The following is a 25,861-nucleotide window of genomic DNA, read 5'->3' on the forward strand; positions in this document are numbered from 1 at the left end:
TGTAGTGTTGTGCCGTCACGTTGTGCGGTGTCATGTGGTGAAGGGGGACCAGAAGTACGTTAAGGGGGACGGGGCGAAGGGGGGGAGTCAAGCAAAATCTACTTCCATCACATTTTTTCTCAAGGTCATAATCCGAAATCGTTGATTTACCCTCACGCATAACGTGCCTATAGAAGTATAACTTCAAAAACTTAATTGGTTTATAGTGGTTTAAGGGGCGATTATTCAAAAGAAAAAGTAAATTATCTTATTTTAAAAAAAGAAAACAAAATCTATCGTTAAAAGGAAGATGGCTTATAGGGCGTGGTCATCTTGTCATCATTTATTCGGGCTTTTATTGCTGGATCTTATCTACCTAGACTTCGATTCAACGAAGTTCCTCTATGTAGAGTAATTACATATTTTGTGTACATAGAGTTTTTTCTCTTGTTTGCTTTTAAAAGGCAGATGATTGACAGCGTGCAGCAATGCTTAGTATGTTTTCATCATTTTATTTGGGCTCTTATTGATCAAGATCATCTAGCTAGAGTTCACGTCTACAATAGTTTCGTTTAATCCACTGCCTTAACGAATATCTTTTAAATTCTACTGAAAATCGAACCAAAATCATCAATGTTTTGATCCATACACTTTTTAATCCAAACGTTTTCATTTAAAATCAGAGATTTCTTCGTGAGTATCACTGCCAGTTAAACCCAGATTCATCTTATCTACGATTTTTCAGTCCAAGCGCCAATCTCATCGAAACTGAAGAAAAGTTTTTGATTAAAATGAACTATTTGAATCGAGATAGTTCCAAAAAATTTGGTCTAACTGGCCTTTTTTCGCAAGATACATGGATGAATATCGACTTTACTTTCAATACTAGTAGCAAAGGAGTACACCATTTTAGGTGGTCCAAAATAGGCTTGAATGGACGCTGAAACGAAGCCCCATCGAATAAAAAAAAAGATTTGTCGCATTTGGTGCTACCAATAAAAATTTATAGGGATTTTTTTATAAAAATTACGAATATTTGGCAAAAATCTACAAAATTTCATTTTTAGGGGTTTATCGCTCCTCTTTAAACAGCTACAACTTTTGAACGGAGGCACAAAATGAAACGAATTTTTTTAATCGATAGGTTTTAGTCCTTGTTTTTATTGAATTTGAGTTAAAAGACTTGAACTATACAAGCAGCTTATTTTTATTTGAAAATTGATTCCCACAAAATATCATTTATTTTTTTACTCAAAATCTTTGTAGTAGAATCGCTATAGACGTTTGTTGTAGATGGTATTTGAGGGAGAACTACTATGAAAAATAGTGTTTTTAACTAACTTCTTTTAAAACAATTTTTTAAGGAATTTCGAGCCAGTATCGGTAGAATCACCCATATAATAGTGGATTTTTTACCCCTGTCTGCCCTCTGTTCGGTAACCCTTAATTATTTATAACATAAATGTGATGGTTTCTGAATAAGTATGGCACATACACTAAGAGATTGATAAAAATCACTAAACTAAGCTCTTTGTGCGAAAACTGTAATTATTTTTACTATACTCTTCTTACGATTGCCTATATCCCTGATGACAAAATGATTATTTAACTGTGGTTCATTAATCTAAATATTTGAATTTATTTTCAACGATTTGAATCTCTAATTCACGTTGAAGCTCGTTGAAATCATATACAATGATTTCCAACAGAAGTAAATAAGTAAAATTAAAATGCATGAAAAAATAAATGAATAAGTAAAATCTCATAAAATTTACCTTCTAACAAAAATAAAAGTCAGGTAAGTTTAAAGCGTTCAGTTATTATTTTTCAAGTATTTTTGAATGCTTTTTTGCAGTGGCAATGAACTGTATTCTTTTTAGAATATCGTTAGCCTTGCAAAGTTCTTACTTTTTGTACTAAATTCGTAGTATTATACAATCTTCTACTTGTACGTTAACAATGTCCAAAGTTAATATTACTTGCAATTAGTTTAGTTTCATTTACGTACGAGTACAATACAGTGTCATATATCGAGCATCATACAAAAAGTAAGCTGCGCCTAAAATCGAAACAAACCGCTGGCTAGAGAGAAGTAAAACCGCCCGGCTCCTCATTCTTCTCACTTTTATCGTAGGTATGAAAACATAACAAGATACGAAAGCAAATGTTCTCGTCTTGAAATGAAATTACAATTTATAAACATTACGTAAATCACTAAATTTCACAACTTCATCTGTTACTCATGACGTGACACACTGTAAGGAAAGTCAGGTTACGTTTTTCCCATGAAGACCAAACAATTACTACCCTACATGCATTCAGTTAATAACTAGCCGTTAGCTGTAGCTTTAAGAAGGTTTAAATAAGTTTGATGGTATTATTTATTGAAGGTGCACTTGATATAAACGGTAGGTATAGGCACAAAAAAGTTGAAAAAAAATTAGAGAATCCTTGAATTAGTAAAAAACGAGGTTCCTTCAATATTTTCCAGAAACTTTAAAAAAAGCTTTAGCTTAAATAAACTCTGGAACTTTAAGTATAAACAAAACCTCTTCACAGTATATAATATAATACCCAAGGGTACATTAATAAAGAAATTGCGTTCAGATGCAACTACAATTAAATAGTAGAAAAGGACCGTGTCCTCTATTAACAGATAAGGAAGAAGATAAAATTAAGGAATGGATTGTTGACAAACCTGCCGTTGGTTATGCTATACATCCTACCATCAACAAATTGGAAAATAAAAGTGTGGTTGATAAATCTCCACGACCAAACCCTTTCGAAAATTACGTCCCTACACGGAAAAATTCAGTCACAGCTAAAGGCGGTGCAGTACTGCTGGCGAGAACAGCGTGCGTGGTGGGAGCGCAAAACAACGTGTGCAGACAGCAAAAAAAACGGTGCGAACGCGCACGTGATTTTGATCTGCAGATGCACGCTCTTTTGCCGTGCAAGCCACTAGAAACTGGAACTTCGACTGAGCGGCTCCAGTATAGTTCGACACTTATTTCTTAATGCTTTTTTATTATAAATGCTAATTTATTTATATAACTTATACGCATACATGCATATAAGTTACATAGTTAGGCATTAATGAAAAAGTGTCGAACTATACCGGAGCCACTCAGTCGAAATTCCAGTGGCTTGCATGGGAAAAGAGCGTGCATCTGCAGCTCGAAATCACGTGCGCGCTCGTATCGTTTTTTTGCTGTCTGCACACGTTGTTTTGCGCTCCCACCACGCACACTGTTTTCGCCAGCAGCACTGCACCGCCTTTAGCTGTGACCAAATTTCTCCATGTAGATGAAAACAGTTTTAACTTTTTTTGACCAGGTATCCAGAAATCGGCTTAAAATACACCGAGGTTCTGTCAAATAGTAGAGCTAGCATTACAGAACAGATAGTTGAAAAATGGTATGCAGACTTCAAAGTATATTTGATTTAAGAAGATGCATTAAATATTTTAGAAGATCCATCCCAAATATACAATCTACATGAGACTGGAGTGCAATTGTGCCCAAAAACTGATAAGACTAGGCTTAAAAAAAGAATATATATATACTACATATCTCCAGGCTGAGAAAAAAAAACGTCACCGTTTTGTGTTATTATGGTGCTCATAGCTAAGAAGTTGCTCACACGATTGTCTACCCATACAAAAGGTTCCCACCCAAAGATGTAGCATCATATGTACCTGATAATTTTTTCATTGGCCATTGACTAAGTGGCTGGATAAAAATTGAATTGTGTAGCAAGTATGTAATGAATGGATTTTGTAAAATTTTAGTTAGTCGCAATATTCAGTTTCCACTTTTTCTTCTGTTTGATGTGCACCGTTCACATATAAATTTAGAATTACATAACTTACATTGTAAGCATGATATTTTTTTGTATTTATTCCACCCCAACGCTACACATTTGTTGCAACCATGTAATGTCCATACATTGAAACCACTGAAAATATTTTGGAAAAAACATGCTGCCTTACATGCCCAAACATCAAATCAAAATATAACCAAGAGCAACTTTGCTCCATGATTAGATATTGCGCATCAGCAAGCTTGCACGCCTGAATTTGTTAAAAAAGTTTTTGAATATTGTGGTTTATCCATCAAATTCGAATAGGATCAATTATACAAATTGTATCCCAGACAGACATGACAGCATTTAAAAGAGTATTAGTACGAGTAACAATGATTTAACCTCAGAAAAAGTGCAAGATTTAGTTTTATCCAAAATTGAACAAAATATTTCTTTTAATATTTTAAACAAATTTCAAGAAGCTCATGCAGCAAAAGTATCGTTATCGCATGAGATAATCCTTCTTATCATTTGGAAGACATTCAAGGATAGTGCAATACACATTCCAATAAATAGTGAAAATACAGAACCTTACCTAAATTATATCAAACAGTTCGATGTTATTACTTGATGAACCTAGTCATACTCACACTAATATTAGTGATTTGCCAACAATTTTTTCAGATGTAGGTGACGAAATCTCAAGTCACAGTAAGATAGATATGATTGTTATAGTAAATCATTAATTTAATAGTAATTCAGGTAAACATTTTATTTCCATTGACATGTATTTTTTTTTTTTTTTTTTTTTTTTTCTACAAACGTATCCATTATTTAGACGTATTATATTAATAGTATTATTTTATATTTTGGTATCTCACTGTCTTCAGATATTTTTCAAGAGTGTTATGGATAAATTTTTTCTCTATTCTTCTCATTTCTTATCTAACAACACAGAGCTTGTTTCAACCGCTCAAATGACGAATGAACTAACTGTTTCTACAACTTGGATCGAACTACAAAAAACACTTCTGAACCCTCATCAATCATCTGCAAAAACGAGCACCGTAGTTTCAAGTAAAATAATAATACAATCATCTAAGCTTCCAAAAGCTCAGTAACAAAGTACTCAAAAACTATTATCATTAATATTTTTTCTGTTGGATACTAAAGTAATACTAAAGTAAGCTCCAACAAATTGGAAGAACTGTGGAAATAAAATAAACATTATTCTACTATTCTTAATACTAGAAAAAATCAATCAAAAAACTTTTAATTTTGCTATTAGTTGCAAAGAGTTGAAAAAAAAACAAGAAGTTTAAATTGAAAAAGAGAAAGAGTCACAGTGATAAAAAAAGCAAGGTTTTCTTTGTTTGCAGCACAGAAGGCTAGATTATTAGACTTGCAAAAGCTTTCTAGTATTGAAAGAAGAGCATTTACAAATCTTAGCAATGCGTAATTTATTTAAAGAGATGTAAAATTTTATAAAGCGTATAAGTTCATAATACTGTGTTACTAAGCCTGATAAATTCTTCAATAAAAATATATTGTTATTTATAAAATAAAATACTTAGTTTACATAAGATTTCAATATAGCTTTTATTAGTATCCTAGTTAACAATCCACATTGAAACAACTATCAAAAACAATATTTAAAAAAAAAAATAAAGATACTTGAAAAATGGTCAAGTATTGGATAAATGAAATTCATTTACTAGGATTGGGTCGTCAAAATCTGGGTCTTTCAGTATTTTTGACTATAGACTTTTTTAATAACGTTCATTTGTAACAATCTTCTCATTTAATATTTTTTAGTATTTAACAGTGATGTATTCATTCGATATGTGTTTGACGGAAGATAATTACATACGTATGACGCAAACGATTAGATCTAACCAAAAAGTTGGCCGAAAAGTACGATTTACAGTAAAATCGAAAATATACAGTTACGTGTAGTGCAGATTTTTTGTCTATGTACGAGATCTGTTCCAAAGTATTGCATTATAACAAATTTTGTATTTTTTACGAAAGTACTCGTTTATTCATGTATATCTATGCCATCTTCTTTGAAGTAATCCGCCTTGATAATAATACACTCATGTCAATATTTTTCTAATCCTCGAAGCATTTAAAAAAATCATCTTTGTGATCTTGTTCAGCTTCTTCTTCGATGCCGTCTTCATCTCCTCAATGCTATCGTAGCGTCATCTTTCCATTAGTCTCTTTAGTTTTGAAAACAGAGAAAAGTGATAAAGGGCCATGTTTAAGAAGTATGGTAATTAAAACAGCATTACTGTATTGTTTTTGACCGAAAATTCAAGCACAAGCAACGATGTGTGGAAAAATGTATTCTTATGTGAGCAAAATGCATAAATGAGGTATATAAGTTCCAACATAACACTTCAAAACATCGAAAATTGAATATAAGCAGCCCACGAAAATTTGAAATTTGTGACTTTTTACAAAAGTTAATGTTCACAAGCAATAACTTTCTAGTCACTATTATTTAAAAAATTTTTATGAAGCTTATAGTAAAAAATCCTGCTACATAAAGCTTAAGTTGTATTAATCAGAACCTACTAATTGCGTAATTTAATTCACAATGGCTCGATTATATCTTAGTGAATTGTACTTCCACTGTATTCATTTTACTCTTAAGGTCGTACAGTCAGCAACAGTACACTGATAAAGGGACAGTGTGGCAGATGCTGGAGCTTCTCCTGATTGGCTCTGCCATATTCAGGAGCCATACGCACACAATCCTAATCAGCCAATAACTGGCTCGGAATCTCATGTTTGTCAGCTTCATAAGTTAGATGACATATACCAATATGTGTGAGCAATATACATAGATATACAGTTACTAAATAGAGTCCTCAACATAGCGGCCCATCTGCCACACTGCCCCTTGACCTTTTTTACACTGTACACACTACTAAATTTTGATGTAAAAATAACTGGGGTAACGTTTCGTGAACTATTGTTTTTTTCTTAAATATTTTTTACTAAATACTCGTACTTGAAACTTTGTCGTGCACAATAAAATGTACAGAATTCTCAGATTTATGTAACTTTGTCACGTACTTCTTTTATTTGAATTTTCATCTGCATGTTATAACTTTTCTAGACAAACAAAACAATTTATCGGCCTTCTGTACATACTGTAATTCACTAAATGTAATAAGGATTAGCCATGAATTTTCTCATAATTTTCCATGGAGAACTATTGTAGTTACCATCAGTACTACTTGAAAAGAATAAAAAATGAATTTTGATAGTTTTTAATTTATTGCAATAAAAACAATCAATGTGTATTACTTCTAGATAGATATAATTTTTTTTATCAACTGTAACCATCACTAAGCAGAAAGAGTTCTGAAAAATGTACGAAAAAAGTCATTTTTTAAATTTATCTTATTTTTTTCTTCACGAAAATTGTATCTTTAAATTGACAACATTACTTATAATAACCATACAATCAACTTATTGGAGAAAAAATTTATTCCACTATTATTAATGAGTTCGTTTAAACCAAATTTTACCTCACAACTTTATTACCACACAGTCAAAGTCATGGAACTTAATCTCTACATTTTTACCGCCACGCAAAATACAAAGACATATTCTACCTATTTAAAAATCTAGAAGATTCCAGAGATTACTATGAGGGTTGTAGTGAAAAGCTGATCTCTCACTTAATAAATTCTTTATTTATCGATTTTGATGCTGCTTTAATCTTGATGAATGTTTGGCGTCATTTTCTTGACGCCTAAAATTGTATTCATTAGATGCATTTAAAGTTTTCCTTCCAACTCGATCTTTTGTGACTTTTGGCATAGTAAAGACTTCTGTGAGTCCTAAAGGCTATTTTTTCAACTTTATTTGGTTGTTATATATTTGTTGCCAAGGTAGCTCGACGTCCAATGACCCTGAAAGGGACTGAAATTTCCAGCAAACGTAATTGCCTGTATACCTTAGTGGGATCTTCTCTGGCCTTATTGTAGCACCACACTAATCGGGAGGAAAATTACAACGTTGGAAAATTTAAAGCTGGTTGTGAAGCTCTTTCCCAACGTCTCCTGTTATAACGTTAAAGACGTTGGTATCTAAAGCTCGTAAAGCACCTTCTTTTTTTGCAGACTCAGTTGTTTTGGTAATCTAAGGTAGAGAGATCTGTTCGTGATGCTTGCCCGTTAAAGACTGTCCTGTTTGCTCAAGTTATTTTTTCTTCATAGCTATTAGGTTCTCCCAGCGCAGACCTTGGAGAGGATCACTGATTCCTAGTTTCCCAGCCACGCGACGAACAACTCTGCTCGCGACGTCTGCCAGTAAATGACTGACTTGGTATAATAGTGGCCGGCTTTACATAGTCTTTAAGTCGACGAATTGTTTTCGGAAATGGTAGTAAAAATGTGTTTGTTGGCAAGGTAGTTTAAATTTATGTGGCCCTTAAAAGAACCGACGAGATTGATGGTTAAGTAGACAACGTTAATACTTAAAGTGGGCCTGAAAAGGGCCAGTGGTGAAACTTCCAGCTATTTCTTATCATTATTTTTGATGATGGAGAGCTGGTTGCGGGTAGCTTGACTCTTGCCCTCGAAGTCCTTGTGCACGGAGACCGTGATGGAGAAAGATACGCCGCTGACCATAAAATATCTTGTCTTCGGCTAGTTTCCCGGATAACCAACCGCTCATCGTTAGTCGGGAGAGTGGGCCTGGAGAATACCTTCTCTGTAGGTATGCCCTCGGGATTACCACTAAGAAGGAAGCCAATGTGGCTGCCCCTACTTTTTGTGACTGTCTTCCCCGACTTGCATATAAAGTAGAAAATTCTCTGACGGCACCGGGCCGGATGGTTGAACGGCCACAAAGCTCTGAAGTGTTAGAGCAGGTTGTACTCAAGCTAAACGCGTCTCCTGGTGTTCCGCCAGAGACATTGACGTTCTAAACGCCTATTTTTCCGTGGCATTCGGTTATCTTGGCGATCCAGGGTAAATACCGATTTGTTTCGCTTGCCCATGAAAAAAATGAGTCATTGGTACCCAGGATGTCCAGCTGCACGACTTACAACCAGTGATGCCAAACGGTACTGCAAAGACTTACATGCGCAGAAAAGCTTCATGCTCATTCGCCAGTATAGCAGCGCGCTGCCTAAAGTAGTCCCCGCCTGAGCTTTCTCTCCAGCTTCTTCACTTTTGCTTCCCTCTCATGGTTAACCCAAGCCTCCCATTACAACTTATATACTACCTCTGTGCAACTCAAGGGTAAGCTGTTAATAGCTGAGTGGGCAAGCGCTCGTAATGATTTTGCTAATTTTTCCTTCGAATCTCAGCTGCGCATTTTTTTTTTTTTTTACACGTAGAATTTAATTACAGACAAGCTTAATACATTCAAGTAATAATTTATAAAAGATCTTTACTGATTTATGTATTAAAGTTAGTATGAATGATGTGAAATTTACGTATTTAATGAATTTAATAAACTAAAAGCAATAATTATTTTTTGATAATTTTTTTATTTATAAAATACGAAATTCAGAAATCGAGATACTTCATGCTCTATACGCAAGATGTACTTTGATATACTTATTTTAAAGAAAATATAAACGCAACGAAGTACCTTAATAACAAAAATATAATACGTGCAGTTACGCTAAATGTTCGTAAAATAAAGGGAATTGTCGACTGTTGAAGCACGCCAAGCCCAATGTGAGACAACAAATTTTGCGCGATCGATTATACAAATTTTTTACTGCATATAAAATTTTGCAAACCTATTTTCAACTTATTAATGAATAATAATAAAGTTAAAAAAATAAAATTACTTTTTTTACGCTTTTTCACAGTTTTTTCTATTTTTATTAAACATAAGAAAAAAGAGCATGTACCTGAAAGAATTCATCAGAATTTTAATTTATCCATTAACAAGAACAAAACACAGATTGAGGAAAAAGTATTGTATGTAATATTAGGTTAAATGCAAAAAATTGTGTATTTTTTCAATAACCATAAAATTAAAAAATTAGACAGTTTCCACACTACCCTTGAGGTACTGTCTCTGGCGGAACACCAGGAGACGCGTTTAGCTTGAGTACAACCTGCTCTAACACTTCAGAGCTTTGTGGCCGTTCAACCATCCGGCCCGGTGCCGTCAGAGAATTTTCTACTTTATATGCAAGTCGGGGAAGACAGTCACAAAAAGTAGGGGCAGCCACATTGGCTTCCTTCTTAGTGGTAATCCCGAGGGCATACCTACAGAGAAGGTATTCTCCAGGCCCACTCTCCCGACTAACGATGAGCGGTTGGTTATCCGGGAAACTAGCCGAAGACAAGATATTTTATGGTCAGCGGCGTATCTTTCTCCATCACGGTCTCCGTGCACAAGGACTTCGAGGGCAAGAGTCAAGCTACCCGCAACCAGCTCTCCATCATCAAAAATAATGATAAGAAATAGCTGGAAGTTTCACCACTGGCCCTTTTCAGGCCCACTTTAAGTATTAACGTTGTCTACTTAACCATCAATCTCGTCGGTTCTTTTAAGGGCCACATAAATTTAAACTACCTTGCCAACAAACACATTTTTACTACCATTTCCGAAAACGATTCGTCGACTTAAAGACTATGTAAAGCCGGCCACTATTATACCAAGTCAGTCATTTACTGGCAGACGTCGCGAGCAGAGTTGTTCGTCGCGTGGCTGGGAAACTAGGAATCAGTGATCCTCTCCAAGGTCTGCGCTGGGAGAACCTAATAGCTATGAAGAAAAAATAACTTGAGCAAACAGGACAGTCTTTAACGGGCAAGCATCACGAACAGATCTCTCTACCTTAGATTACCAAAACAACTGAGTCTGCAAAAAAAGAAGATTATTCCTGACACATCTCAGAACAAAAATCTTCTTATTAAAAACAAATTTTTTCGGAATCCATATAGTTTATTTGGTCAAATAATAAGGTGTGAAAATTCAAAAAAAATAATTATGCTAAAAAGTACCGTGCATTCTTTATGACATAAAATAATCGGTGGCCATAAGAAGCCGTTGATTTACAGTTTCTCCCGTATAATTCACAAAAAAAGCTATTTATTAAAGCTGTTAAGATTTTAAAACCCCAAAAAAATTTTTATTAAAAAAAAATTTTTTTTTCTCTTATCTCACAACTTTATTACCAGAGCAACAAAGTCCTGGACCTTAAACCCTACATTTTTATTGCCACAAAAACACAAATACATTTTCTACTCATTGAATAATCGGAAGTAGGATCTTTAAAGATTTCAGAGATTGTTGTGAGGGTATAATGAAAAGCTTATCTCTCACGTAATGGACTCTTTAATTGTCGATTTTGATGCTGCTGTTTCAATCTCGATAAATTTTCTGCATCAGTTTCTTGACGCCTAAGTAAAATTTTATTTATTAGATACATTTGAAGTTTTTCTTTCAGTTCACCCTCTTGCGACTTTTGGCATGCTTAAAATTTTTGTGACCCCTAAAAGCTGTTTTCTGTCAACTTTTTTAAGTTCTAATATATTTGTTGGCAAGGTAGTTCGACGTCCGATGGCCCTAAAAAAGACCGGTGAGCTTCTTAAGTTAACTCTTTCTTGAGTGCAGTTAAAAGCAATTATGACTGCCTGGATATCTCAGGGTGATCTTCTCTGACTTGCTGTTGAAGACCCAGACTGATCGGGAGAAAAATTACAAAGTCCGAAGTTTTGGGGCTAGTTCTAGTGCGCTTTCCCAACGTCTCCCAGTATTACATCGAAGACGTTGGTGTCTAAAGTACCTTTTTTATTTGCAGATTCAGTTGTTTTGGTGATCTTAGATGGGAAGATTGGTTAGTGATACTTGTCCAGTGGAGGCTGTCCCGTTGGCTCAAGTTTTTTTTCCTTCATAGCTGTTATAGGTTTTCCCAGCGCAGACCTTGGAGAGGATCAGTGATTCCTGGTTGAATGCTTAGAGTCGAGAGGAAAGTATAGGGTCGTAGGTCACTGGGTTTTCCAGCCTTGCGAAGAACAACTCCGCAGATGACGTCTGCCAGTGAATGGCTGACTTGGTTTAATAGTGCCCGTCTTAAGTTGATATAGTCTTTTAGTCGACGAATCGCTTCCGGAAATGGTAGTTAAAATGTATTTGTTGGCAAGGTAGTTTATACTTAGGATGATCCTAAAAAGAACCGATGAAATTGATGGTTAGGTAGGGAACGTAAATACTTATAATGGCCCTAAAAAGCGCCAGTGGTGAAACTTCTAGGCTATTCTTTATTATTATTCCTGATGATGAAGAGCTGGCTACGAGTTGCTTGATTCTTACTCTTGGAGTCTCGATGTACGGAGATTATGTTGGAAGGAGGTACGCCGCTGACCAAAGAATATCTCGTCTTCGAGTCGTTCCTCGGATAACCAACCGCTTATCGTTGGACGGGAACATGTGGGTAAGCGTGTTGGGGACGCGACCAAGAAGGTAGCCGTTGTGGCTGCCCGTGCCCCTCAGAGCTGTTTTCCCTGGCTTACATTTTTAGCAAAAAATTCTCTAACTGCACCAGGTGGGATGGTGGGACTGCCACACAACTCTGATGAGTTGGTGCAGATTGTGCTCTGGCTAGATGTGCCTCCAGGCATTACGCCAGATACTTCATCGGTTGGAATTAATTTTTTTTTTATCGCACTCGTCGAGATTCAGGGTGAATGGACACCTAGGTTCCTTCCCCCTTGGATAAGAGTGTCGTCCGTAACCAGGATACCCAGCTGCAAGACTGTCATCAGCATTCTCTATACAGCTCGTTGAACTGCCGAAGCTTGACTACATTACTACCTATTTAGACGCTCCGGCCTATTATAATCACACTGATTTAATTCTGTTGCAGGTAGCCTCGATTTTATGTCGACGCCACCTAGCGGATTTTACTGAACTAAAGTGAAAAGCTGGCGTATTTTTGCAAAACTTTGAGCTCATTTATTGCTATCGTTATTAAATCTTTTACGATAAAAACTATACTAAAACCATCTAGGAAGTATCATGAATCAGTGAGCAAAATTTCAACAAAATCGGTTCAGTAGTTTTCGCGGTTAGCGATTACAACGGTTTCAGCGTTCTTGCTTTATATATTAGTAAGATTGGGGCACAAACAAATTTAATTGATTTCAAAAGAGGAGCTATTCTGCTGGGGCTGAATTGAGTTCTTCGATAGACGCAATAGAGTTTTAAATTGATGGTCATTCAACCTATGTGGGAACACAGTGGGGGACGTTTGTAACATTTCCGTCACATTTTAGCAATTATTCGTGTAAGCTTTACGATCGTGTTTATACATGAGTGTATACATCATATACATATAGTTAATACCTTATAGTACTGACAAACGACAGACTAAACGAATTGACAATTACACGTAGACCACACGCGCGCACACTATAGAGATATAATAAGGGAAGGTATAGGGTCTCATGTAAGTAGCACTGTCCACTGGAGCAGAATGAGAGAAAAGATTGCGGTACCTGTCCATCTCTCTCTAAACTCTGCCCTGATTGGCTACATTACAGAGATTTAAATACATGATGTGAGTCTCAACCAATCAGAGAATAATTAGAGAGAGATAGACAGGTACCGAAACCTTTTCTCTCTCTCTGCTCCAGTGGACATGCCTCAGTCTCTCTTCCCTGCTCTATTTATTATATCTCTATGGCACACATACGCGCGCGCACGCACGTGCAAGGAGACTCGCGGATACACCGGTACATCCATAAACCGGGACTGGCCTGTCCTGGCACCCTCTGGATGAAGCTTTACACCATACATTTCTAATTTAACCTCTGCTATTCGGGGTATTAACCACCATTAGCTCTGTCTCTTTCGCTCCAGAGGCTTAGAATAGTCGATTGCACCTATGTAAGGTTCCAACTTTTGCCACCTTACAGGGACCTCACCCACTGACTTTTGGCGGTAGTCGTACGCTGAACACGCCAAATTGCTTACTGTAATTTGACTATGACCACTAGAAATACTAGGACCAACAAAACAGCCAAGCTGTTTCAAAATTACAGACGCGATCGTCAATTACATGACAGCAGCTGTCACAAGACAAACTCAAGTCACCGACTGCTCGATTGCTAACGCTGCTATGTAGAATTCCTATCATCTGAAGGAATACACGATTAAGTAGCTATAAAGTTGTATACGCATCTGATTTTAATACAAGGTATGCGCACAGGAATAATTTCATGCCTTAGTAAGTTAGGTATAGGTTTATGTATATGTATGTACATGTATGACATACTTTTGAGTTCAAAGTAGCACTTGTACTTATGGCAAACTGCAACTGAGCGTATAATACAGAGGTATATGGATCATAAAGATAAACACGTGATGGTCAATGGCACCTTATGCGTCGCTACCTTATGCACTATCTCTCTGTTCCGCTCCTTCCCTCTTTTTCTTTTGCTCTTACTTCTCACCTATAATCGTTCTGTACATGTGAAAACATCACGGGCACACACTAGGCTTAGCGGGGCTTGTCAGTGATTCTTCTGTAGCTATCGTCAGTTGATCAAGCATTCATATATACCAACGTCGACAACTTTTACCACTGTGAACGCGGCCGTTGTTTCGATTACACGTACATCAGTGTTTTACGTAAATACTTACATGTTAAGCTTAAGCGTTAAAAAATTACGTTCACGCATTCATTTATTTCTAAATTTGAAACAATGGATTTTAGTTGAGGTAAAATAAGGATTCATCAAACGTCAATAGATACGTTCATTTACCACGGCCTCGCATGTGCATGACTGACATTGGTCTTACAGTAATACTATATATTGATTATTTACATTATTTTTCGGTTACTTGACGTGACTGCCTTTGTTTTTATACGCTTTTACGAGGCTCGCGCTCTTGCTCAGTTTGCAAAAGATCTTGCACGTGTAACTGACTTCTTGTCTCTTGTTTCTATTAGTTCTTGCGTTTTGTATTAGTGCTTCATGTTTTTGCTATTTTAAGTGGTGATTTGTATTTTGTGCAAATGAACCAATTAAGATCATGTGTCATAAAAGTGTTGTTACTCTAGTTTATTAGTGCTTATTGTGCTAGTGCTTCATTTTTTCACTGTTCGAACTTGTAAATTGCATGCGGCTGATCGACTAATATACTACATTAACTGTATTGCTTGTATGGAAAATTTCGTTCTACGTGTTAGTATTTAATTTGACATTTTTTCCTCGCTTTTTTTTTAAATGTTGTTGAAAGTAGCAGGTAAACGTAAAAGTGACAAAGATGAAAGTGTTGTTCCCAAAAAAAAATGCACACCGTGGCAACGTTACATTTAAACTCACTGTGTTCTAAAAATGAAAGAACGCCAAGACATTTATTACGGACCTTATGCCACCGAAATTATTGCTGAAATGTCGACGGATCATCCCAACGAGTTACGTAGAAACTGTTTAAATTTTTACATTAATTTGTAGAGGAAATAAAAAAAAGGATTTTTAGAACACAGTGAGTTTAAATGTAATGTTGCCACGGTGTGCATTTTTTTTGGGAACAACACTTTCATCTTTGTCACTTTTACGTTTACCTGCTACTTTCAACAACATTTAAAAAAAAAGTGAGGAAAAAATGTCAAATTAAATACTAACACGTAGAACGAAATTTTCCATACAAGCAATACAGTTAATGTAGTATATTAGTCGATCAGCCGCATGCAATTTACAAGTTCGAACAGTGAAAAAATAAAGCACTAGCACAATAAGCACTAATAAACTAGAGTAACAACACTTTTATGACACATGATCTTAATTGGTTCATTTGCACAAAATACAAATCACCACTAAAAATAGCAAAAACATTAAGCACTAATACAAAACGCAAGAACTAATAGAAACAAGAGATAAGAAGTCAGTTACACGTGCAAGATCTTTTGCAAACTGAACAAGAGCGCGAGCCTCGTAAAAGCGTTTAAAAATAAAGGCAGTCACGTCAAGTAACCGAAAAATAATGTAAACAATCAATTTATAGTATTACTGTAAGACCAATGTCAGTCATGCACATGCAAGGCCGTGGTGAATAAACGTATCTATTGACATTTGATGAATCCTTATTTTACCTCAACTAAAACCCATTGTTTCAAATTTAGAAATAAATGAATGCGTGAACGTAATTTTTTAACGCTTAAGCTTAAAATGTAAGTATTTATGTAAAACACTGATGTACGTGTAATCGAAACAACCTAACGCGCTACAGACAGTACCTCAAGGGTAGTGTGGAACTGTCTAATTTTTTAATCTCATGGTTATTGAAAAAATACACAATTTTTTGTATTTAACCTAATATTACATACAATACTTTTTTTTCAATCTGTGTTTCATTCTTGTTAATAGATAAATTAAAATTCTGGTAAATTCTTTCAGGTACATGCTCTTTTTTCATATGTTTGATAAAAATAGAAAAAACTGTGAAAAAGTGTAAAAAAAGTAATTTTATTTTTTTAACTTTATTATTATTTATTAATAAGTTGAAAATAGGTTTGCAAAATTTTATATGGAGTAGAAAATTTGTATAATCGATCGCGCAAAATTTGTTGTCTCACATTGGGCTTGGCGTGCTTCAACAGTCGTTAATTCCCTTTATTTTACGAACATTTAGCGTAACTGCACGTATTATATTTTTGTTATTAAGGTACTTCGTTGCGTTTATATTTTCTTTAAAATAAGTATATCAAAGTACATCTTGCGTATAGAGCATGAAGTATCTCGATTTCTGAATTTCGTATTTTATAAATAAAAAAATTATCAAAAAATAATTATTGCTTTTAGTTTATTAAATTCATTAAATACGTAAATTTCACCTCATTCATACTAACTTTAATACATAAATCAGTAAAGATCTTTTATAAATGATTACATAAATGTATTAAGCTTGTCTGTAATTAAATTATACGTGTGAAAAAAAAAAAAAAAAAACACGCAGCTGAGATTCGAAGCTTACCCTTGAGTTGCACAGAGGTAGTATATAAGTTGTAATGGGAGGCTTGGGTTAACCATGAGAGGGAAGCTGAAGTAAAGAAGATGTAGAGAAAGCTCAGGCGGGGACTACTTTAGGCGGCGCGCTGCTATACTGGCGAATGAGCATGAAGCTCTTCTGTGCATGTAAGACTTTGCAGTACCGTTTGGCATCACTGCTTACAACTCTGTTTTTGGTGTACTGCCGATGAACGACTACGATTATCGACAACTCGATGGAGCATCTTAAAATTGCTCTTTATTATTTTTGATTGTGGGTGGCTTCAATTTTACCTTGAGGCCACCTAGCGGATCCTACTAAATTAAAGTGCAAAGCTAGCTTACTTTAGCAAACCTTTGAGCTTATTTATCGCTACTGTTTAACTTTTTCAAGAAAAAAATTATGTGAAAACCATATCGGAATCATCAAGAATTAGTAGGCAAAATTTCAGCAAAATCGGTTCAGTAGTTCTTGCGGTTAGCGATTACAACGGTTTTAGCGAGTTTGCTTTATATATTAGTAAGATTGAGTAAAGTGTAGTGAATAATAGTAGTTTTCATTCCATAGGCGCAAAGGCAAAAATCGCGGTTGAATGTTTGTTTTTAAGGTGCAAATGATGTTTTTCTTTTCCAAGGCACAAAGTCGTACTTTCCATATAACTTGACAATTTGTTAACCTGTATCGGAACAGGAGCCAAGGTATCGTTACGAATCTTGTTAAAATCTTTAAGTCATTTACAAACAAAAGTAAAAATTTAGAAGTACTAAAAATACTTGCGTCTGATAGCAAGAAAACGATTTTTTCGTTATTAAACTTAAGTTTTGCTTGTAACTTAACAATTTCTTGATTAGTGACTGGAAATAGAGATGAGTATTCTTCTCATTATTATTTTTATTTTTAACTAATCAATTAAAAAACTTATACTGAAAGTCGAAACTACTTGAAAAGTTTTTATCTGATACCAAGAAAATGAGTTTCCCATGCAAAATTGCTTGTATTGCCTAATATTATGTTGATTATCAATATTGCCATTTGTCTTATCAAAAAAATTTTGCTGCTAAATGTGACTGTTAGTTTCAGCTCTATGCTATAAGTTTAACTTTAGACTTAAGTACGATTGTAACTTTCTTTACAGTAAGATCAGAAGAAATAAACGTTATAATCATGCTCTTGTACCGAAGTCCCTTTTTTACTAAAGAGTAATATGTTACAAATCTGAGTTAAGTTGATGTGTTGAACCAAAATTGTAATTTGTACGTTTATAAAAGGAAATATTATATTGTTTATTGTATTTTTGATTAACAACTCATTTTAGTTTTCTAAGGAAATACTAAGTTACTTTTCTATTTTACAAATACGATCTTAAGTTTCAGCTGTTTAGATCCATTCCTGCGTTTTTACCATTTAATAACCATAAGTTATTAACATTGGTAAGGCATAGACACACAAAACATTGGAATCCAAAGTACAAAAAGGAACGTAAAGAAAAAGTTATTAAAATAGATTTTTCGGAACTTCAAAATGATGTTACTAAACTTTCTCAAGATGTTAAACGGACAAAGTTGAAAGAAAAAGGAATTTTTCCTCAAAAACCATGGTTCGAAAAACCTATGTATATAAGTTGCACAAGCAACGTATTCGAACCGTATGTACCTCCTGAAGGTGATGGAAAATTCTCGGCGATGTCCACTGTTGTAAGTAATCTTCACCTGTTCTAAGTTGAGTCCATATTGATTAATGATAAATTCACGCTACTGCAGTTATAAAAAAGGTATCCATGTTTCTTTTCAAGTTCGTTCTTTATAGGCTAACTTATCTCTGCGAATATCAGTTCACTATTAATTTAACAGTCACTTTTTTTTTAAATACCTGAAAGTTATCTAAAAAATTGTCCAAAAGAATGTTACTAATTTAAGTCTGAATTTGTGTGATCTGTTTTAACTTGTAAGTGATTTAAAATTTTTATGTACGTATTATATTTTTATTGACGTATTCAATAAAATACTCTAAAATCTGCTTATACTATTATGTTTCTTTAAAAAGTACTTTCATCGATATTCTGAAATAAATTGAATAATATATATATATATATATATATATATATATATATATATATAATAAAATAATCATATAGTTTATATCAAACAGATGGGAATGGATTATTCACGATTTTTTCTCTTGTTTTGTATGATATAGACTATTTTCATTCTAGAACCAGATTGACGATAGTTTGAAATGTCGTGAAGAAATGGAACTATTATGTCGATTTCATCGTTAGGAATGAATATTTCTAAAATGTAAAAAATTCTGAAAGCTATTTTGAAATAAAATTCTATTATTAACGTGTCATATTTTGGTGATTGTTCAAATGATTGGAAATTGAATATTTAATTCTCAGGAACTGTAGATTCAGGTATATTTAAGTTGTTGTGTTATCAAAATTGTGGTATTAAAAGAAAACTACGGAATCTTATATATATATACATAATTTTAATCAAATTTTAAATAGTACTCTAAACAAGAATAATGATCCATCAGTTAATCCTGCGTTTTTTGGTAAAATAATTTATAAGTGTGTGTATTGTTCAGCAGTATTTTGGCCAGAAAGAAGAAAAAAGTCAACGTGTTGTCATAAGGGAAAAGTTCGTCTTAGTCTGTTGAGTAAATATAATTTAGAATTGAAAGAACTTTGACATGATGATAGAAATTTTAGGATACTTATCAGGTACTACAATAATGTGTTCAGTTTTGCATCTCTGATAAGCAGAGAAATAGAACAAGAAGGAGAAAATATATAAAATAATAAAATTCAAGGACAAATTTTTCACGTTGTGCAAAACAGATTGAATTCTTTTATTAACATGAAACCAAAAAAATAGTCAACATACATAGGAGTTTAGCGTGAACTACGGTAGAGAGCACATCGTGGCTCACAAAGATAGGACAGTACGTACCAAATATAAAGAGAGAAATAAAGAATGAATAAGGCAAAAGAGGCAGGTAAAAATAAAAAAGCACAAGAAAGAAAAGAAATCTCAGGTGGGGATCAAAAGAAAGCAAAAAGCGGACAAGCAGGGGAAGAGTTGGTAACCGTAACCTCAAACGGAAGGCTTGAGAAAAAGAGAAATAGTTGGGATATGCTAAAACAGCTGAGAAAAAAAGAAGAAAGTGAAAGAATAACAAGATAAAGAGTAAAATCCCAGAAAACTGCAGAGCAGTTAAAGCTATACGATCTCAACAACTTCAAGTTCAAGGTTAGCAGTGCAAAAGAGACTGAAGAAATGGACAAGGTGGCAAAAGATAAGCTGTCCAGTACCTAGACAGAAATAAAAGAGAAATAAAATAGGCATAAAAGAACTAAAAATTAGGAAAGTAGAGACGTCAAGAGAGGTTGAAAAGCAGCTAAGCCATTAATTAGGAATGGAAATTTAGGGCCTGAATGTTACAATCATACGAGACAGAAACCAGGATGTTGATAAGAAAATAATTCTGGTGAAACTAACTGATTGGAAAACTAAAAGACAAGTGATGCAAAAGAAGAAAAATCTAGTAAGAGGGGTGTACGTAGAAGATGACCTAACTCAAAAAAAACATCCAGATGAAAGCCAGTCAATGGGCCAGAGAGTGGAGAAAGAGGGAAAAGGTGACGAGAGTTAGATACAGAAAAGTTCTAGTGGATAACAGATGCCACCACTGGAATAAACGAAAAGGTGAGTTCGGTAAAAGGAGAATGCAGAAGCAAACAGCATCGCTAGAGAGAAAAGGTAAAGGGGACGAGGACCGGGAGGAAGGAGTGCATGTGTGTTTTTGGAATGTGTCTGGTCCAACAAACAAGGACGTTGACTTTTGGGAGTACGTACATCAAGAAGTTTGATTTTGTGGGTCTAACAGAAACGTAGATAAAAGAAGGAATATGGGAGAAAATCACAAGTAGCTTGCCAACAGAGTTAGAATGGAAGTGCCGTGCTGCCACCAGGGACAAGGGTAGAGGAAGAGAGATAAAAGGCATAATCTCGGGAGTCAGAAAATCAAAGAAGTTAGAAGGGAAAAAATTAAAGAGTGAAGTAAGTAAATGTATATGTAAAAATATACGGAAAAACTATTACTTAACGAACAATTATTTTTTTTTTTTTCATTGAACTGATTCCAAATTTCAAAACTAGAAAGCAATATTCGTCCTAACAATAAAGGACTTTCAAAATCATTCTTGGAAATAGGGGAAAGGAAAATAAAAACTTTTAATATTCCTGAAAATTGGATATCGAATGATATATGTTTTCAAACATTTTCTAATATCTATAATTGTTTGATAAATAGTGTAATACTAACATCACATGACGTGTGCACCTGTTATTCAAATAATAAAATTCTTAAAAAATTAGCTGGATAAATTCAAACTTACTGCAGTATGAACAACGCAACTTATAAAGGAGTTAATTAATCGGACGATAATATTAAGTTAAATTTTCTGGTGCACATGTTAAACAATATTTGTGAAGGATTACCACCTCATGAACTAAATCTAAAAATTGGTACCATAGTGATGTTACTTAGAAATTAAGTATATGAGATAGACTCTGTAATGGAACACGTTTACGAATCACAAAATTATTACAGTATAATATAGAAGAAAGGCAAAGAAATACAGAAATAGAAAATATTGTTTGAAAAAAGATTTTAACATAATTTATTGACTTTACTTGATGATTTTTATAGATAAATCGGCAATATCTATGGAAATGAATTAAAAGTTATAATATTTATGAATATTGTATCGTTTAACAAGTATACATGACATGATGTATTCTTTTTTTATGATGATACTGTTTTGTTAAAAAAATTTAATTTAAAAATTTTCAGAATAAAAAATCTTTAATTCTTTCAACAAAATTTATTATAACATACTAGGTAAGTATGCATGTTATAAAAAAATTATTTTAGCTGTTTTTAAAACATTTGTTTGATTTTATTATCATTAAAATTTTAAACTGTAATTATAATATTAAATTATGATTCATTATCTTACAAAATTAAAATACAGCAATAATTATTTTGTAACATGTACACTTCGAAGAAATAGGTAAGGGACAGACGGGTATTTTAAGTTGGGATAATATACATGAATATACATATAACTTTTTTTTCATATTATAGTGCTGTACGTCTGGCTCCCACAAAGGGCACTACTCAGGGTACCTCGCACTTGAGAGAAGGAAGGAAAGAGGGATAAGAGGCCTCCCATTACGGGGAGGAGGGTACGAGGAAATGACGCAATTTTGCTGCAAGAACGTCGCCTATACCCTCCTCGAGGAGCATTGCGTGGTGTAAAAGCACATGTAAAAATTCAGAGAGATACTTGCCCGAAGAAGTCGCACTGGCTGGAAATCGATCCGCGGTCTCCCGCGTGTCGATCCGCGACCTAGCCGACGGAGCTACGGCGTGCTTCTATACGTATACGTTATTAATTTATCTAAAAAACGTATAAATTAATAACATGCATTAAACAAATATATATATATATATATGTGTGTACATATATAATGTTGTTAAAAATATTATACTAAATTTTTTTTACCAGATTACCATGAATGTCTACTGCCCTAGTCCTGGGGGCCACCCACTCACCACCTATGTGTGGGGGTGTATTACCGCACCCATTTTCAACCCTTTTTACTGACATTACACCTGAATCCATGAGCACAGCGTGAGTATATTCGGTAAATTACTTTGCCAGTTAAGCTGACACTCTCTGCACCGATGGTGCATTGAATCTACTCGCCACTGTGTAGCCTTTCCCCTGAAAGGACTCCATATTTCAGGACGTCCACTTCTCGCTAGTTAAGCCAGCGCTTTCTGCCGAAGCATCGGATCCAGGCTTATTAGCATCCCCAGAGAAGCCCCATATTTCAGTGACCACTCCTCGCCGGTAAGGCCAGCGATCCCTGCCTGACGCATCGGATCCGCTAATCCCTACCTCCTATCACTGTTTCACATTCACCCAGGCTCGAAGACCTGTGAGGCAAGACTGGGATTACTCTGAAGGAAAATTTCACGGAAAAATCCACCCGAAATAGCCGGGGTTACAGAGGATCTTTTCCCGATGAAAACAGTTTTCAAAAAAATCTGCATTCACCGGGAGTTGAACCCACGACCCTTAGAACAAATTTGCATCTGTAGCAAGCCCGCTTACCTCTGAGCTAACGCTGATCCTCTCATATTTTCCTAATTTAAAATTGAGTACGAGGAGTTCTGCATCTTCGTGGTCATGGTATGGCCAAATTCAATAGGTTATTCACTTAACCTTTTTGAATTAGGTGATACTTTCACGGTTATTATTATTTAATAATTATGTAACGTTTTAATTTGTACATGTAGTTGTATCATGTCATATACATATATATACTAGTAGGGCTCCGCCCCCCTGCGCGCTCTGCGCGCAAACCCCCCTCCCCACCCTTGTTGTGTTATAAGTCTAATTTTTGAAAAATAAGCTTTGCAATAATATTTTATAAAGCCTTAAAAAATGATAAAAATAATTGTTAGTATAAAAAAAAATGTGAAAGCATATTTCCAGAATTTGGAAGACTAGGCCATTTTTTGAAAATACTCGGGAATACATGTTCTACGCTAGGGAATGATTACTGGGCTGCTTTTAAGAAAATACGAAGAGCAAGCTGCTAATTTTAAATAAAAGTGGTAAAGTTTATATAGAAAGAGAGATGTGCCCGTAACTTTTTTTTTGGTGAGCTTTATTATTTCTTTTAGTGGCCCCCTTTTTTAAATGAGCTGTCTATCCTGTATGTGTCAATAGATATTTCTAAGACCTTGTTCTAAACTCTTATAACTATCTCTGCCCCCTGCGCGTCCTGCGCACCAACCCCCGTAATTGCAAATATAGATTTACGAAGTATGGAAAAAAACACGAATTACATTAATTGTTACTTAAAATTGATGTATGTAATAAATGTATATTGATCATAATTATTTACATAAATTTTTAAAAATCATTTTTTATTTTCCCTGACTAATGCCTAATTTTTATATATTTGAAACGACAACGTATTGAAAGATCTCAAATATCGTCAAAAATTAAAAAATTACGATATTGTTAGAATCACAAATTGATTTTGTTTTAACAGTATCGTTAGTTGATTGTTATGTTTCTTTTAATTTTTTATAACTAAAATTTAGGCCCATTGGTATTTTTTTCTTCGTTTACTTTTACTTCGTTAAATTCGTTTGAAAACGTTGAAAAATATCTAAACAAATATGTGACAGTGAATTAGACTCCCAAATTGCAACGAAAGAAAATTCTTTCTTTTATATCTACAAAGAACTTGAAGTCTAAATTTGAAGTTAGAAATAGATTTTTGTTAGAAAATTATTACTACTACTACTATTTTTCAAGAAATAATACAATTTGAAAAAAAATTTTTTTTCATCGATGGTCCTGGTAGATCTGGAAAAACGTTTCGATATGAAACATAAATTTATCATTTAATATCAATTGATAAAAAAATTTTTACAATGGCTTGAACAGGTATTGCTTCTATTCTGCTTCCAAAGGAAATGATCACTCACAGAACTTTCAGACTTCCTTTAGACTTAAGCACTCTAGAAAGTGCGTTCTTCCAGTTTGAGCTAACTAAACAAAAATTACGTAATGTAGAAGTAACTATTTGTAATGAAGCTTCTATGATACCAAAAAAAGCGTTAGAAATCGTCGATAGAACTTCAAAAAATTTATCTAATAGCAATTAACCTTTTGGAAATAAAATAATAATTTCAGGTGGAGACTTTCGTCAAATTCTCCCAGTGGTTAAAAACGGAAGCAAAATTACTGTTGCTTAAGAAACCATTAAATTTTCTAATTTTTGGCCTTTGTTTAATATTTTTTATTTAAAAAACAATATACGTTCGATTGATAAAAAATTTTCTTTATTGCTACTGGTTATAGGAGAAGGCAAAATTGAAACTTTTAGAATTCCTCAGACATGGAAAACAAATGATATATGTTCTAAAATTTTTAATAATGATGATGATTCTTTTATAAGTAAAGCTATATTAACATCTCACAATGAATACACACATTTTTTGAACAAAAATTATGTTAATACGAAACTTAAACGTATCTGAAGGACTTTACAATGGTACAAAATCACAAATTACAAAATCATTTAAATACAACATCGAAACTGAAATAATCACAGGTAAAAAAAAAAAAAATAAAGTCTTTATTCCAAGAATAACACTAAATACAAACAATTCTTCTTCGTTACCAGTTATATTGTACAGAAAACAATTTCCATTTACCTTAGCTTTTTCTATGACTATCAATAAATCTCAAGGTCAAAGTTTTGATGCCTTAGGATTACACCTTAGAAAACCATTATTTTCTCATGGGAAATTATATGTTGCATTGTCTAAATGTAGGAACCCAAAAAAAGTTTTCATCCAAATTGAATCAGAAAACAAATTTAAAATTTAAAATGTTGTTTGGAATAAAATTTCAGAGTAACAGAAAAACTATTCCATAGTTCATTACTACTTTTATACTTTCTTGCAAATTTTATCTTTTATCAAAAAAGCAAATTTCAGTACCGTCTAGTACCCAGATTTATGAAATCATAAACAATCCGTTTCATGTAATATGTTTTTAGATACACTATCATAAATGCAAAATTTTATCAGTGTGACAAATGTAACTCAAAATTTTCAAATCTAGAGTGTCTATCATTGCACAAAAAAATTCACAAAAAAAATTTTTTGTTTGTGATTTATGTAGCATTATAATATTAGAGAAGAAAAACTATTTGCGTCACACAAAGGAATGCCAAAACATGGAGAAAAATTTGAAGAAAATTGTGGGAAAGGTTATATAAGAGCAGAGCACCTAAAAAGACATTTTAAAGTATGTAATCAAAATAAACGTCGTATGTAAGTTAATTGTAACAAAATTTTTTGTTATGGTCAAATAAAATGATATGTGAAAATTAGACCATTTGTAACAGTTAATATATAAGGCTTAACAAATTTATTCACGTTATATATAAGGGAGCTGAAGGGGAGCAGAGGGGAGGTGGGGGGTAGG

At 34.0% G+C, this 25,861-nt stretch overlaps 1 protein-coding gene across 4 annotated transcripts in view; it reads left to right on the top strand.

The window, feature by feature from the left end:
• Positions 1-25,861, top strand: part of mRpL45 (mitochondrial ribosomal protein L45) — a 243,815-nt gene that overhangs the window by 58,179 nt on the left and 159,775 nt on the right. For 2 of the 4 annotated variants that reach the window (XM_089589961.1, XM_089589960.1), the window contains exon 2: positions 18,144-18,464. In XM_089589961.1, coding sequence (XP_089446087.1) covers positions 18,144-18,464 — 321 coding nt within the window. Of the gene's footprint in view, positions 1-18,137; positions 18,465-25,861 lie in introns of all 4 variants that reach the window. The other 2 variants (XM_089589958.1, XM_089589957.1) reach the window with 1 other exon arrangement.

The sequence above is a fragment of the Copidosoma floridanum genome, unplaced genomic scaffold, assembly GCF_036245765.1.
Source record: "Copidosoma floridanum isolate Cflo_tuat_1 unplaced genomic scaffold, Cflo_Japanese_pri ptg000011l, whole genome shotgun sequence".
Classification (NCBI taxonomy): Eukaryota; Metazoa; Arthropoda; class Insecta; order Hymenoptera; family Encyrtidae; genus Copidosoma; species Copidosoma floridanum.